Here is a 15,849-nt window from a genome sequence, read left to right as displayed (position 1 = left end):
GCACTAATGACACTGCTGTGTTTTCTTATTCCCTCTGACAGCTGTGAGGCCCTTGGCAGGTCTGCCTGCTGGATTTAGAAAGAGGAACAGTGCTGCCACCACTGCTAGCCATCATGGATGAAAGCGTACAGACAGTATTACTAGAGGGGCAGGATGGGATGAACAGTGGTAAAAAGGAGGGAGGGAATGTGTCAGGCTGGATGCCATTACTGCACCCAGAAAGGTTTATTCAGATATGAACTGGCTTTGGAAAGAGCAAGTAGGGTACTCTGCGGAGGGTGTTCTTGCCAGTGCCTTACCTATCTGGTGATTAATTAGGAAGGCAGTTACCGAGGTAGCTGTCAAATTGTGCTGCTCTTGTCTGCTCCTTTCCTACAGGATCCTCATAAGGCTTGTGTGATCTGTGCTGGATCTACCTATCATGCGAGACTCCTGGTTCGCAGCCCACAGCCATGCTGAGACACACCAACAAAACTGGCCTTGTTTTTATGTTTGCTGATGGCTGAATGTTTATGCTGTCGTCATGTTACTGTCCTACAGTAACTGCAGTTTATTGTTGGTACTGTATGATTCTGCTGCTGACAGAAGAAGGATGACAGAGCAGCAGGCAAGGGAAATTAATAACTGCGGGGTCCTCTTTGGTGGGAGTGAGGAAGTGGTCCTTCTTCCATCCTGACCCTTCATGCTCCCTTTCAGTAGGTTGCTATATTGCCCTTAGAGACAAAAATGAGAATGAAACTCTTGCTCCCTTGTAATTTAGAAATCTATAGCTTCCAGTGGAGAAATGCTTCCACAGTTTATTAAAATCTGTGCTTATGCCCCATGCCTTTGTCTCACAGAACAGAAAGAATAATAAGCACCTAGGTTGAAAGAGATGTAACAGCCACTGGTAGCAGTAGGGTAAAGGAAAGCTAGCTATTGCTGGTCTCCTGAGTCTGAAATTGTGCAGTTGCTTTCCCCTGCAGAAGGAACGGACAGTGGTGCTTACAATAGACCTAACTGCTGATCCAGGTGAGAGCTATGTTCTCTATTTAGTAGTCTGGAGGAATATAGGAAAAAAGAGCTGATGGCTGCAATAATTCTGGTAGCTTTTCATAAGTGATGTGCAAGAAGTCATTTAACAGGCCTTGGTCACTTCATTACTATACTTACTCTGAGCAACAGTATACGCGGAAACTCAATAATATTAAATCCCTCAGCCTTATGTCTGGCCTGAGGTAGGTAAATATATTTGTTACCCAGTTACAGTCGTGAGTAATTCAGTGATGAAAGGATGGTGACTTATTCGAGGTCAGAAAAATCCTCGGTAGCACAGCCAGGAATAATATCCAAATTAGACATCAAAGTATCAATATTTTAAAGACTACCTGAGGTCACAAATTCAACTGATTTTGGTAGCTAATGCAAGATGTACAAACTAGTTACAAAAAGATCAAGGCAGCAGATAGACTTCCACTGTACAAGAACTGCAATCTAGCTTGCTGATTGGTCTGTTCCTTGTCTGTCTTTCATACTTGCAAACTCTTTGGGAACAGATCACCTTTTTGCTTTGGATCATACGGTGGATAGACCAAATGGTTCCCCAGTTGATGAGTAGATGCTACAGGAAGAAAATTGATAACTGTAACGAATGTGACCAGGCAGTGCAGGGCGGTTAGAAGAAACATCAGTATTGTTAGTTATTAAGAAGAAACAGAGAACTGTTATTACGTGCTTTGGCAGAAAAAGGAGGATTGAGTACAGCTCTTATATAATGTGTCTGACACCTAACTTAAGATGTAATCTTTAAGTTTTGCAGATCCAAAATACATTTTTGACAGAAGTTCAGTCCTCTGTGAACTGAAATGTGAGAGAAGAAAGTTTTAAACGCATTTTCCATGGAAATCAATGCTGAAATTAGTAGGTAAACCAGTAGAAAAATACTTAAATTACAGTAAGACCAGATATTCCCAGTGAACTAAACCCATGGAATTCCCTGTAACAGGTTCTGGTTTTACCTGGCTTTCTCTATCCTGAAAAGTGATATGGCATCCTGACTTCCTGAGATGAAATTTCTTCTAAAAGGTGCACCTGTTACACTATGAACTAAGAACTGAGCCTCAGCAAGCCAGCAAAGCATTTCTACAGGCAACAGAGATACAAGCAGATTTTCAGCAGGTCCGAGGAAACAAGAATGAAAAGGACCTCAGACTCTGTCCTCATTCAGTTGCTTGATATCTCCATTACAGAGGAGTAAACAGGGAAGAATTATGGCTTAGAAGGAGGTTTGTTTTCCCTCTCTCGCAATGGAAAGAATGAATGGAAGATCAATGTGGGGATAAGTCTTTCTGTACAAAAGAACAGGATGGAGAGAATCTAGTTTGTATACAGTATTAAAGCACTTTTTGCATGTTTAGTCAAGACCAGAAGCTATGGACTGTGTTATCTGTTATATTTATTCTGTTTGTGGATGATGATGCCTAGATTATGTATTCAGGGGCATGGCAGATTCCTATCTCTAGCGTGTTGAAAATTGTTGGTTATTCATTATACTGTTACAGGTTTTGTGCAACGAGGAAAGTCCTTGGCTTGCAAAAACTTAAGTGTCTTCCCAAACAGAAGTTTCTTTGTGTACAACAGTTGATGTTCCAAATGTTGCACGATGCTAATTTGAGGCCAAAGGCTTCTGTTTCATAACAAACCCTGGGTGCCACCACTTATGACTTAGGGGAAACAGGCCCACTGAAAACTGCTAAAAGTCTCATGTTACCCTCCAGAGCTGTATTTTAGAGAGACTGAAAAACAATCTGTGCAAGAGGTAACAGAGAGTCTTCTGAGCTTTTCAGCAAGTTTTATGCTTTTTACGATCAGGTCAACTCACATTGATTAAGTGCAAAAGGATTTTTAAGAGCAGATCACAAGACAACACAGATGTCACTCAGCATGTTCAATTACTGATTTCAGAATTTAGTACTTCTAGTAGAGCCTCTGTTGTGCATAAATCTATGTTGCACACGGGCATTGCATTACCTAGCATTCTGGAGTGAGAAGTTTTCTTGTCTCCTACTGTGCTTCCCTGGTCAAGGCAGAGTGGAGAAGCATCCATTTGAGACAATATGGTGAATATAAGGATCATAGGCAAAATGTCATTTATTAGAGTTGGATTACAGCCAATAATCAGGGGATAAACAGCCCTTACAAGGCATGCCATGTATTCTTTAATGACTAAATAGTGAGGTTTTTCCACTTTGCATCTTGTTCAAAAGTAACTCAAAACCTTGCTAGTGCTGGACTTTCTCAAAAGGCAAAGTTGTGCCTTAAGAGGGATGGTGAGAGCACTTGTCCGCAGTTAATTCTTTCTTACACTGGTGCCTCCCAGTGTTCCTGGATTTCATGTTTTGCCCTGTTCTTAGCCACTTTCCAGAGGGCATTTCACCTCAGTGCACATGCACATTCCTCAGTACCCCATTGCCACTCTGACATTTTGCCTTGAATTTCCCAAGTTTCCTTCTCCTTTAAGCGTTGTTGGAGCCTTGGCACTCTGGGAGATGTCTCCCCGAGGACTCTCTCAGACCAAAAGGTCTCCTAGATTTACTTTTATTAGTTATTTCCTTTTTCTTCTCTGTACCCTTGTCTAACCAATTGCTATTCAAAGCTGTATTCCTCCTCCATGTGAAAAGTGTTTAGCAAATTCCTAAAACTGTTTTCTTTTCTGTTTAGAATGCTTTAAAAGCATAGGGGTTTTGTTTTAGTTTTGGGTTGTTTTTTTTTTTCTGCAAATGTTATTTTATGGCAGAAAGGAATATTTGAAAATACATAATAGTGCACTGTTTGTTGGTTTGTTTTCCTGTTGAAGCCTAGAGGATCCTGTGTACATGCAGGTTATGCTGCCAAGAACTGGTAATAATTTGAGTTCATTTCAACCATCTGCTTTGGAATTTGTATGCAACTAGTCTCATGCCACTTCTACGAGTCTGGAGGGAAAGACCTCTTCTAATCTGCTTGTCATATCCTTCAGCAAAGATTCTACATTTAGGTCAGCTTCTGATCACATCTGTAAGGCAAGAAAGAATCTGCTTCTCTTAGGAGCTACTTCTCACTCAGCTAACGCTTCAGGTCAAAGCAGTGATCCCAGCAAAGTGACCATAATCATTGTCGAGATGTTACACTTAATGTTACGCTTGGGGCACACAGGCTCATTTCTCAGAATTTGCTATAAGATACTCAGCTAAAGAAAAGTGCTTTGAACTGTGTGCCTTCTGTATCCAAAATCACTCCATCCTGAAAACAACCAGGCATGCATAGCAACATGTAGCTTTTCTTTCCTCGTCTCAGATTCAATCAGCATTCAAGTAGGTAGGCTTGTTTAACGGCAGCAAAACGGCACCTTTCCGACAGCAATGCACGCCCTTCCGTTCTTGCAAAATTTTAAGTCTCTTCTCTGCAGCTCGGAGGTTGAAAGCAAAACCACCCAATTGTGGTCGAGTGGAAATCTAGACCAAGAGCAAATTTGACTTGGACCTTCCCAAGGTTGTGGTCATGTGATGTCTCCTGCCTTTCTCCTCTCTCCCGTAGGTATATGTGGCAGGCTATAATCTAAACTGGATGTGCGTACGTATGCACATATGGAAACGGGCGCGCTCCGACGAGACGTTAACGCTTCTAAGTAGTTACAGACATGGAAAAGCATCTAAGGACGGGTGGAGCGGCGCCTGCCAAGTGAAGGCAGCCCGGAGAAGGACGCGTGACGGCTGCAAGCACGGATATGCGTTGAATTTCGTCCTACTCCCAGACAGCAACGAGCAGGTAAGCGCGGGCACGGCGGCGATTTCCCGGCGGCTCGCTGCAGCGCAGCATGGCACCGCAGGCGTTTTGCTCCCTCCTCGCCCTGCGGCCGGCTCCCGGAGAGGACGGCGCCCGGGGGAGTTTTGAGGGTGCTGGGGAGAGGGGACGGGCAGACGCCGTGCTGCGAGCTGGGGCGCGGCGCTGCCCGAGTTTCGGGAAGGGCTTCCCCGCGCCTCAGCTCCTGACAGGGCGGCAGCTGGCCCTGCGCCGCGGCTCCCCGCCCCAGGGCCGCCGGAGCGCCCGCCGGCTCGCCCACACGGGCGCCTCCGCCAGTTCCCGGGCGCGGCGCGGCCAGCCGGCCCGCCCTCCCATCCGTCCGTCCGTCCGTCCGTCCGTCCGTCGGCGGGCGGCCAGGCACGGACCGGGCCTGCCCCTGACGAGCGGGCGCGGCGCGCGGCGGGGGCGGGCGCAGCTCCCCCCAGCCACCAACACCTGCGCGGGAGTGGGCGGGCCGGGTCTCCACGCGGTCCCGCCCCACCGTACCTACGGGCGGCCGCCCCGCCCCGCGCCGCCTGCCGCCACCAATCCACACCCGCCTCTTGCTCCCCCCTCCGCCTCCTTCTGTACGCCGTTTGCGCAGGCAGCGCTGTTTCCGCAGCGGGTCAGAGCGCTGGCTTCCCCCGGTCCTCGGGAGCCCGATGTGACCCGCCAGAGAAAATGGCGGCGGCGGAGGGGGATCGCTCCTCGTCGTCGGGATTACCCTCGGGCAGCGGCGCGGAGGCGGCCGCCGCCGCCGCCTGCGGGAGCCTGAAGGGCGGCGCGGCGGCGGGGAGCGTCGCTGGGAGCGTCGGGGGGCTCCTGCGGGAGGCGGGCGGCGGCTGCCGGGAGCAGCGCTCTGACTGGAGACGGAAGCAGCTGCGCAAAGTGCGGAGCGTGGAGCTGGACCGGCTGCCCGAGGCGCCCCTCTTCCTCCCGGCTGCCGCCGCCGCCGCCGCCACCTCCTCCTCGCCAGAGTCCCCCGAGACGCTGCTGCTCCATTACCTGCCCGGGCCGCCGCGCTCCAGCCCCGCCAGCCCGGCTGCCTCCCCCAGCCGCTGCGCCGAGCTCCTGGAGCCGCTGCCGGTGGGGAGCCCGGGGGGGACCGACCCCGCCGCGGAGCGGAGGATGGAGCCGTCCCCCGCCGGGAGGTGAGGGGGGCGCCGGGGCGGGGGGGCGGCGGCGGGTGACAGCGGCGTGGCTGTTGCCGTGAGGAGGGCTTTGGGTGGGCTCCGGCGCCCGTTCCCCCGCCGCGGCCGCCCGGCAGCGGATGCGGGGGCGGCAGGAGCGGCAGGGCTGGGGCGCGGCGGGCAGCCCTCGTCCGCCGCCTTCCCCCGGGGCGCGGGGGCACCTGGTGCGTGGGTGAGGGAGGGGCGGCCCGGCCGGGCCGGGCCGACCGCAGCTGTCAGCGGCTCGGGGCTGCGCGGGGCCCGGCGATCGATGGAGCGGGTCGGGCTGCGCGGGGCCCGGCCGCGGGGGGCGGCTGGTGTTTGAGTGTCTGCGTGTGTGTGTGCGGAGGGGGGGCTTTTGTGTTTAACCTCTGCCGGAGCCCCGAAAGTCTTTGAAGTTCGAGCTCGCGGCGGCGGCGGCGGGGGCCGGATGTGTCAGGCGGTGGGTCCGGGCCCCGGCGGAGCCGCTGGCTCTGCCGGCAGAGCTGCGGGCCGGGGCCGGGCTCCTGCCGCGGGGGCTCACCGGGCACCTGGCCCTATCCTGCGCGGCACTAGCAGTTCGCTGCGCCACACTGAGTAATTTTTTTTTTAAAAAACTGTTTTTCCGAAGTCTTAATTACAGTTTGCCGTGTCTTGGTATTGCAGAACGGATTTCTTTAGCTCTCAGTAAGGAGAAAAGGCTTTCAAACATAAATGCCCCCTCTGCTTTTTACAAGGGAAGGTGATTTTATGCTGGTTTCGTCTAGGTGGTTTCATTTAGTGCCCTGGTCCTTGTAGCCCGTATTTGTCTTCTGTATGTGTTATTTGATCAGTCCGTTTTCTTGAGGTTTTTATAGAACTGACCATATTCTGCCTATTTGACATGTGTGGAAGTATTCGGGATGAAAGCAAGCTCATTTCCGTGATGAAGCAGTTTAAGTACTTCAGAGCACATTTCAGCCTCAGTGTGCACTTGCTCGGTGTAACTAGCAGAGCGTGGGAAGACACTGCAGTAGTGACAGTGTGATTTTTGATGTGAAACATACAATTCCATATGGGTTACTTGTAAGGTTATACATGATGTGGACTGTGTAGTTTAAGGACTTAGTAGTAACACCTGAGGACCTATTTTAATGCTGCCTTAAAGTTTGTCTGGCTAATGATTTAAATCTCATAAGAAATCTAGTTCCAGTTTGGACACACGACTTGTATGCTCTTTTCAATTGTGTCTTATGTCAGTTAAACCTCAGGGATATTTTTTTAAAAGTTGACTTATCTTAGGACTACTGTAATAAGAACTGTTTTCTAGACCAATGTCCTGTTAATACGAATTCTCAGCAATTCAGATGAACTTTCGTCTATTTCAAGGACACTGTAAAAATACTTGATATGTTGTGGTCGTAAGAGACAAATGCTTGTGTATTTACAGAAGAATTAGTGGGAAATCTTAAGTGTTTTGGTGGGGTAATGTATGGGCTTTAGTAAGTAACATGTCTTTTTATGACTCTTAGCACTGTCTTTGTCTTTATCAAGTAATGAGATTATAAGGTACTGTAAATTATACTATGAATGTAATCAGTTTCATGGCTTTCAGGGAAAACAAAGAATCAGTGTCAGAGCACGTTTAAAACAACTTGGTCTCATGGTGATAGCAAGTTGGAATTAGGCTTGATGATAGAGGTTCAGGAAGGTCAATATATGTAGCATTGATGCTGAACCACTGAGTCCATCCTTGCTAGTCAGTCCCACAGCAGCAATGACAGAGCAGCTGTGGAATTTTCTCCTTTCACATGGACAGTTTTGCTTGCTTTGAGGTACCTGCACTTGGACAAGTCAGTGTTTTGAGTGTGGCTACAAGTTAAAACTCTTCTCCTAAATGCTCTCTGACATTCGACTAGGAATGTTGACAAATCATAGAAAATACTAAATGCTGAGTGCTTTTCCCTTTAGTATTTTAGTGAGATAAATTCAAAGTAGATTATCATAAGTACAGCTGAAAATACATGGCGACATTAATAGTGATTGTTCTTCAGAAATACTCTACATTAGCATTTATAGGATATCTTGGTAATTCTGTATGATGTGTTACCAGTAAACAGATGTTAGACGAAGTACTACTTTGTCAGGCCATATCAAGCATTTAAAACATCTCTCTGCCCTTATTGTTATATTAATTGACTTGTCCTAGCCAAAGGAGGGAAGTTAATTTGTATGTGAGTAACAGCATATTACACATTACATTTGTGTGTGCAGCTGTTGCCCAGACATTTATTAAGAGGCAAACTGAAGGATATAATCAAAGTAATGTATTATGTGGAGGTTTTCTATGCTCTTCTTAAATACAGTAGTTGTACTAGTGTAAGGATCTACTGTTAGTTAAAAGATACTGTGCTTGCTCCACAGTCCCCCTATCGCTCCCTTTGGTATTACAGTTACTTTCTTTTTAAATAGATTTTCTGTTTCAGTTTATGCTGGAAGACCTGCATGAGCCTCAGAACAAAGCTGAGAAGGGAAACTGACTCTCCTGTTAAGTCCTAAATGCAAATATTACCCTTTTGCTTTAATCTCAATCATTCTGCTTGCCACAGCAGTAGAGCAAATATTGTCACTAAAAGCTGTGAATGCTCTGAGCTATCTTTTTATATCACTGTAAGAGGAGGATGGAGTTGTTTTAGTAGGAAATGCAGCTTCAACATAAAGCACTTCAGACCTCTTATCCCATATCTATATTGAGAGTATATTGATATGGTTTATATAAAAAGATCCAAATATTTATTTCACTGATAAGTGTGGTGTTTCTTGTAACTTGAGGAAAATCCGTGAAGGCAAAATGTACCTCTTTCTCTGTGACCTTAACAGTGTTCTTTTAAAACATTGAGACCCTTTAAGTGATGTTTATTTGTATCTGAAATTGGTGTAGGTGACTTATTACATCTGCAAGTACAGGTTTAGTTATACTGTCATCACCATGTTTTTATATAAATTAAAGGAAGTGCTGCAATTCATCTCTTCTGCATACAGTAGCCATGTACTCTCTGACTTGGGTGAAAACTAAGTGTTTGAATTTGAAAATTATATGCTAGATACGGCAGACTTGTCAGATAGTTGAGCTGCAAGACAGCCTTTGTAGATATTTATACTGTATTTTCTGCCATTGCTGTTTGATCCCTGCTAGAGACGCTAAAGACACACTGAAACCGAGTGCTGACTATACGTACAAGTGTACTAGCAAAAGCTTGTTAGTTTTAGCTCTGCTTATTTGCAGCACCTTTGACTTTCAAAGGAGGACATGAATGCTTTAACAGAGCACTGCACGTACAGTGAAAGCACAGCATGGCTAAGGTTTGACTTGCTCTTTTTTATCTTTTCTTTTAACTGCAATGATGATAACTTTCTCTTCGTCTTGTCAAAATGTAGCTAAGGTAAAAATTACAGCTTATTATTGACCTTGGCTATTCTTAGTTAAGGTAAGATGTAATTTTTTGTGTTTTAACCAAGTCCACAATGCTGAATGTTTTTAACTGGCTGCTTAAATAAGCCATCAAATTTTGTGCTTCCAGTTTGAACTGGATACTACTGTGAGAGAAAATCCACCTTGTACCTTTTCTGTGCTCTGTGGCATGAGAGTTCTTTTGGAAGAGGGTCACCCTCTACCATGTCTGATTTATATCACTCTCAGTTAATTGCAAGTTGTAGGGCTCTGCATAAATGTCTGATCTGGTATGGCAGTTTCTTTGTTCCTATGCAAAGTCAATAGATTGTAGCTAACCTGGAGCTTTCTGTCTCATTGGATTTAGTGATACTAAAGGTTGAGTCTCCACTGGCACTCAGTGGAGTCCAAGTACCACTAGGTGCAATACCTGCGTTTAGGCATGTGTGATTGTGCCTTATCCAAAGGTTGAACCTGTAGATAACAAGATTTGAGGGTCAGTTTTTCCTTCTATATGATGGATTTGAACTTGACGAGACCTTTAGTGTGCTAATGTATTTGTTCTCGTTTGAAGTTGGAGCAAAGGTAATGGTACAGCTATGCAAAAGAGAGGATGAGGTGGGAGTGGAAACAAGAGACTGGGGGTGGGGTGACTGTGGGAATGCTTCGGGTGGCTTTTGCTGGCTTCCAGTATTGGTGAAACTTGGCTTCGGCTTGCTTAAAATAGAAATTATACGTTGTCATGTAAATGTTCTTGAAACAAACTTGTAAAGCTAGTTTTCAGCAGCAGTGGTGATAAGAGAAGGGATCCAGTTTGAGTTCTGAGTTTGTAATGCTAACCTCTGTGTTCTTGGAGGATTCTCTGCAAAGAGCCAAGGGTCATCTTATTTTACTTTTTATCTGCTCTGCCTCACTTAAAACTCTAGAATTACAGCTCATTTGTTTGCTTGAGGCAAAGTGGACAGAAAGCCTTTAAGAAGGCTTCATTACTTGTCTCTAAGTGACTAGGAGAGCGTGGTTAAGTGGAAAGTTGCTTTCTGTTGCTTCCCTCCCACTTTATCTTTACCCGGAGGCTGAGTGTGTTGCCTGCAGGACGGTTCCAATTTCCTGTCTCACCACACTGCAGAAGTGGAGAATCCTGCTTGTCAGTGAATAGTCTTGACTATTACTTTCCTATCAGATATGTTGTGGGTTTGGGTTTTCTTTCTGTGTGTTTTGCGGCTTTTTGTTTGTTTCTTGGTTTGGGGGGGGTTTAGGTTTTGTTGGGTTTTGGGTTTTTGTTGTCTGTTTGAGGGGGTTGTTGGTTTTGGTTATTGTTGTGTTGTGGGTTTGGTTTTTTTTTTTTGAAGATCAGTTTTGTTGGATCTTGGTTGAAAAATGTCCTGAATAAAAAGCAGCTCTATGTACTTGATATCTAAGAGTAATTTGAAATTGCAAAGCTTACCTTCTGTCTGAAAACTGATGAAATACTTTTCAAATTTTCTTAATAAAAGCTGATAGAGGCATCATTCCCTCTCAATCTTGCTCAGAAACATCCAAGTTTTTGGTACTGCTCAGCATTTGATGACTAAAGTTTGAAGATGTTTGCAGAAGGTGGGTTTTTTCTCTTTCTTTTAAACACAGAAGTGAAACAGGAATACTCAATGACATTCTATGAGATTAAACTGGAATTCAGGTCAATCTACCTTTGCTTTACACTGTCTCCATATATTTCTTTTGTGTCCCTGATGTGTAAACTATTCACATCATTCATGGTAATATAACATCATACCATTCTCATCTCGCTTTTCCTAATATTGTAATTTTTAATGGAATGCTGCTAATATACTTATTATGTAACTTCAAATCTTCCCTAGTATTTCTTATCAATAGCTTTCACACTGCTGTTGATAGTGCAGCTCCTTGTGACTTACCCAGGGTCACTGTGGAGGGTGGGAGCAGAGTACGGGGAAAAATGAGCTGTGTCTGCTGGACCACACTAACGACTGACCACATGTGACATCTTGTTTTGTGAGTTCTTTTCCATGCTCCTCTTGAGCATCCAGTCACCTTGCTTTTGAGCAAACTCAAATGAATCTTTGCTCAGCTGTCAGCAATGATGATCAGGGCCTTTTGTGAGCTGGTAGTTAAACCTCAAAGGTATGCAACTAATACTCCTTGTTTTGACCCACGGATACGCGTTTCATTTCACTAGTTATTTCTCTCAAGTACCCTCTTACAGCCTGAGGATTTTCTGTATGTCCTGTATGACTATCATGCTTGTATCTTTGGGATTGTTTGTTTCAGACACTGAAAGTGCTTGCTGTAAATATTTTAAGTGTTGAAGGAAAAAAAATCTGATTTGTGATAATACCAAATTGAGAAGCAGTTCTGGTTTTTTAAACAAATTGTCAGTGTTACCTCCCATTCTGCCAATAAATACCTGCAGAATTTTATTTTTGTAATTGTATTTTTTAAAAGGGGAACTTCAAAACTCAGTGGATAATAGGGCCTCCCCATTACCTTCCGGTAATATTTAACTGTTCTGCATCTGAAAAGCATAAAAAATGCAGGTATCTGAAATGTGTGGTGGAACTTGCAGTGACCTCCAGTTTTCAGTTCATGTAGGGTTTATTGAGTTTGTCAGATTAATATACTCTAGCAGGCAAATGTTTGTTTATTGTAATTGTTAAGACAGTATTATTATTGCTTTGAATTATGACATACCTTAATTTCTGGTTGCTGATTATGCACTTTGAAAATTCATGTGTAGTCAGTGACAGCTTTCTCAGTTTATCAGTACTTTACACTTTTTTTTACTACTTCCACATTTTTAGACTGCAGAGTTGCCAAGTATGATACTAATATTCCTTTCAATTTTTCTCTTGTTGGAAGTTTTAGCTTTACCACCAGATTTGTGATCAGTATCTTAAATGTTCGCATAAAATATATCTGAAATGTTTCTTATTTCACTAAAGTAAATACCTCTACAGATGCTTAGCCTATGACTAAAGACTTGTTTGCTTAATGTAAGAAAATATTGCAGTTGTGACTAGCATGGAAGCTCACTGAAATGGTGCTATTGTGTTCTTAAAAATTTGGAAAGGATCTGCCATATTAAGGATCTATATTATTAATCTTGTTGAATTATTAATGTAAATAAAACATAGGTGATGGCTCCTGTAGTTGCATAAAGTTCTTACCCAGTTCAGACTTTCAAAGGAAATATGAGCAGCTGGTTCTTAAATGGAGTGGAGCTGAATGGAGCTTCTCTTAAAACAATATTAATATGCATAAGTTTATTTTTCAAAAATTTGTTTCAATAATGCCTGCATATAGTTCTAGAAAATGAGCTTTTCTGTAAATATAGGAGAGATATTAATGTTTTGGTTTGCTAAGTTCTGCATTTGTTTGTGACTAACAGCTCCATACAGTAGGTTTCCTGATCTCTGCAGGCACATCAGATGCCCCAGCCTGTAGGAAGTGCAGGGGCACTGGGGCTTCTGTTCGGTTTTTCCATGGTATGTGTGGAAATGAGCTCTATGCTGCCCAACAGATGCAGCCAGGCTCTTCACTGCCTGCCCGGCAGTGGTGGCTGCTGGCTTCTGGCAAGGTCACTGTAACCAGCAGAAGTAGCTTTGTCTTTGAACCTCCAAGGCTAGGGCCAGGATTTCCTGCATGGGTACGTTCTACTCCACACAACCTTGTTCACACCTTCTTCAAACATTTTCCTAAAATTAACTGAGAGCTCTAGTTTCTTCCCTTGACAAGAATTTACTCTGAGTTGCAACTGCATGTTTCTTAGCCCTCCCTTAGGCTCTTGGGAGGAAAAGCAGGGGTGTGTACGTGGGGAAGAGGTCCTAAAACATGCGGATTGTTCTCTGTATTTGTTTTAAGCCAGTATTACAGGAAGAGGGAGGAGACGGAGCTGCCCCCCACCCCCGCCTCCTGCCCTGGCCTTGTGTACAAGAAGGCATGAAATGAAACTCCTTAAGCCATGCAGATCTCTGGCAGAGAGCAATGCAGATAGTCTTCAGGGTTGTCATTTTAGAAGTGTGTTGTTCCAAATTGATACAGAAAAGATTGGATGGCTGTTCTATTTGGTTTCTCTCACTGAAGATTGACGTGTGGACTGACACTCAGTACTGCCTTTTTTGTGGGAAGAAGGCAGATAATCCTCATCAGGGAGCTGAGTAATAAAATATTTCGGAGTCTTCCATCTGTGCAGAGTTGTAAGGTGCTTTCAAGTAAAGATGTGTTCAGTATTGTAAACCAACATACACTTATATCCTCAGCAAGCTCAGTGAGGAAAATATTAATGATTGGCAAAGTGTTTGGCTTAGGTGATATAGGGCAATTTAGAACTGCTGCAGTGGATTGCAGTACTGTAATGCCTGACTATTGCTTTTGGCTTGTGGTGCAGGTCAGCATGCCTCCATTCAAAATGGTTACTGTTGTCACTCATTTCAGCTATATTGTTGGTAGGGGAGGATTCAGATCTTAGAAAGCTTTTTCCTTGTGTAGGTACTTCAAAGCCAGATGAGTCTAAGTGACTCTCTTGGGAATGAAAAACATGGTGGAAAGAGTTAGAAAGCAGCAGATCAGTAAAATAAACAAATGTGAAGTGTTTCCTTGTACGTCGGGTACTTACCATTTCAGCCCAGAAGTATTTCTCAGGCGAAGCTTTTTTTTCTATCCATGAAAGAGATCTGGGTTGGCAGACTGCAATCCTAAACTCTCCTACAGGTTCTGTTTCTTTTCTACAGTGGAAGCTGGACTTTCTGAATGGAAAAAAAATTGTTGAAGGTTTTGAGCTGAAAATTGCCCTATGAGATGTCATCAAGACCTTTCCCATGGACATATCATTCAAATGTTTACTGTCTGTCCCAAATACATCAGTGTCAGTAACTTTCCTTGGATATTGCTTTTGGGATACTCTGTATAAGTTTGCTAATGACATCACAGACCTTTTTGAAAACTCTGGCATTTCTCAGAAAGGTACTGCCTTTAACCAAATCTTTCCTATACTTTCTCTAACTAATTATATTAAACTAATGAAACTGCTTAATGTTCATCTTTCTAAACTCATTTGGAGTATAATTATACTTTGTCTTGAAATGACATTATTTACATTTAAATTTTTTAAGTATAGATGAGCTCTTTAGGTAGCTATGTGTACCTATGATGCGAGGAGTAGTGCTACTGTATCTTTAGTTTTGTCTTTTAAGCATGTGGTTAAGTTCCAGCATGTTCAGCTACAATAGTAAACCCTCTTCTCCTGGTAAATATGCTAAAGTGTATAATTCCCCTTAGTACCTCAGCAGAAGATTAGTATGCTCTACTGTTTGCTTGTTCTGACCTGTGCTGACGTGTTTGTGGCAGTATTTTACAGTTCTGCCACTAGTGAGGATGCCTAGCAAAGCCAAGTGGGGAAGGACAATTGCTTCAGCATTTTGAAATCAGCTATGTATGAGTTACATTCCTGAATTCTAAAATTGGCTGTAAATGGGAATACAGGTCTGCTGCCAGGGAAGGCCACTTGTAGACCTTGGGAATCAAGGCTGCAGAGGAGAGCACAGTCAGAACTTTCAGGCTTTTGGCTTCCTTTCAGCCCACGGGGTGGACCACCAAGGAGCTAGCAAGGGGAACTAGTAGGGAATCTGCGAGCTTCTACCATGTAGACAAAGTCCATAGGAGCTTCATCAAAATGGGTCTCTGACTTTTTCTGAATTGCTTAATAATTTCTTTTCAAAGTATTTTTTTCCAGGCAGCAGCTTAGCTGTATGCGTAAGTATTTCCACTGTGTTTAAAGTACTCTTATGCACGTAAGTAGTTGAAACCTAAATAATTGGGACTCAAACAAAAATACAGGCTTTAATCTTGCGAGTGAGCCTCTAGTAAAAACCTTACGCAATGGTGGTGCTTTACAGGCTTTATGGGTATCCTTTGTGAGTGAGTCTTCACTTCTTGTGTGTCTGTCCCATTTGTGGTATTGGTGCCTTAGGCTGAAATAAAGTAAGGTTTACCACGAAGTAGGTGAAGCTTCTCTAATTCAGATTTTGTTCAAAACATGAATCCTAATTCAGAGGAAAATCAGGACCTGAATTACTGCTATGCCCGCTTTGGAGTTGTGTGACTCTGGCAGGGTTCTGAGTGAACCTTGTCTGCTCTTCAGCTCTGTCCAGCGACTGGCAGTAGGACGATGCTAGCATCAAACCTATTGTACTCACAATGACTAGGTAGGTGCTGTGCATCTTGTGGCGCTCAGCTGTGTAAAACTTGCTAACCTTATGAATCCCATACCGAGGTGGGCAGTCTCTGATGCTTCAGGCAGCAGGTGCTGATAGAGCTTGGGGAAAAAGCAAGGATGCAAGATCCAGTAGTGTAATATGTGTTACAAAGTGCAAGACCTCTTGGTTCTAAAAGAACATCCACATATAAATGTGTGTTTCAATTTAGGTATGTTAAGCACTCTTAGCTTGCTTCTGCCTA

General features: G+C 44.2%; 1 protein-coding gene across 2 annotated transcripts in view; it reads left to right on the top strand.

Annotated features, from left to right (window-relative positions):
- Nucleotides 1–4,565: 4,565 nt before the first annotated feature.
- The window catches only part of MAP3K1 (mitogen-activated protein kinase kinase kinase 1), a 61,854-nt gene continuing 50,570 nt past the window's right edge, over nucleotides 4,566–15,849 (top strand). Inside the window, exon 1 of one of the 2 annotated variants that reach the window (XM_075079962.1) lies at nucleotides 4,566–4,785. Coding sequence is in view for 1 of the 2 variants with exons in the window: in XM_075079963.1 (XP_074936064.1) it covers nucleotides 5,482–5,951 (470 nt within the window). In the remaining variant the exon portion in view is untranslated. Of the gene's footprint in view, nucleotides 4,786–5,453; nucleotides 5,952–15,849 lie in introns of those variants that run through there. The other variant, XM_075079963.1, reaches the window with a different exon arrangement.

Source organism: Phalacrocorax aristotelis, chromosome Z (assembly GCF_949628215.1).
Source record: "Phalacrocorax aristotelis chromosome Z, bGulAri2.1, whole genome shotgun sequence".
Taxonomy (NCBI): domain Eukaryota; kingdom Metazoa; phylum Chordata; class Aves; order Suliformes; family Phalacrocoracidae; genus Phalacrocorax; species Phalacrocorax aristotelis.
The sequence above is the reverse complement of the archived record's forward strand: the minus strand, read 5'-3'. Positions and strand labels throughout refer to the sequence as shown.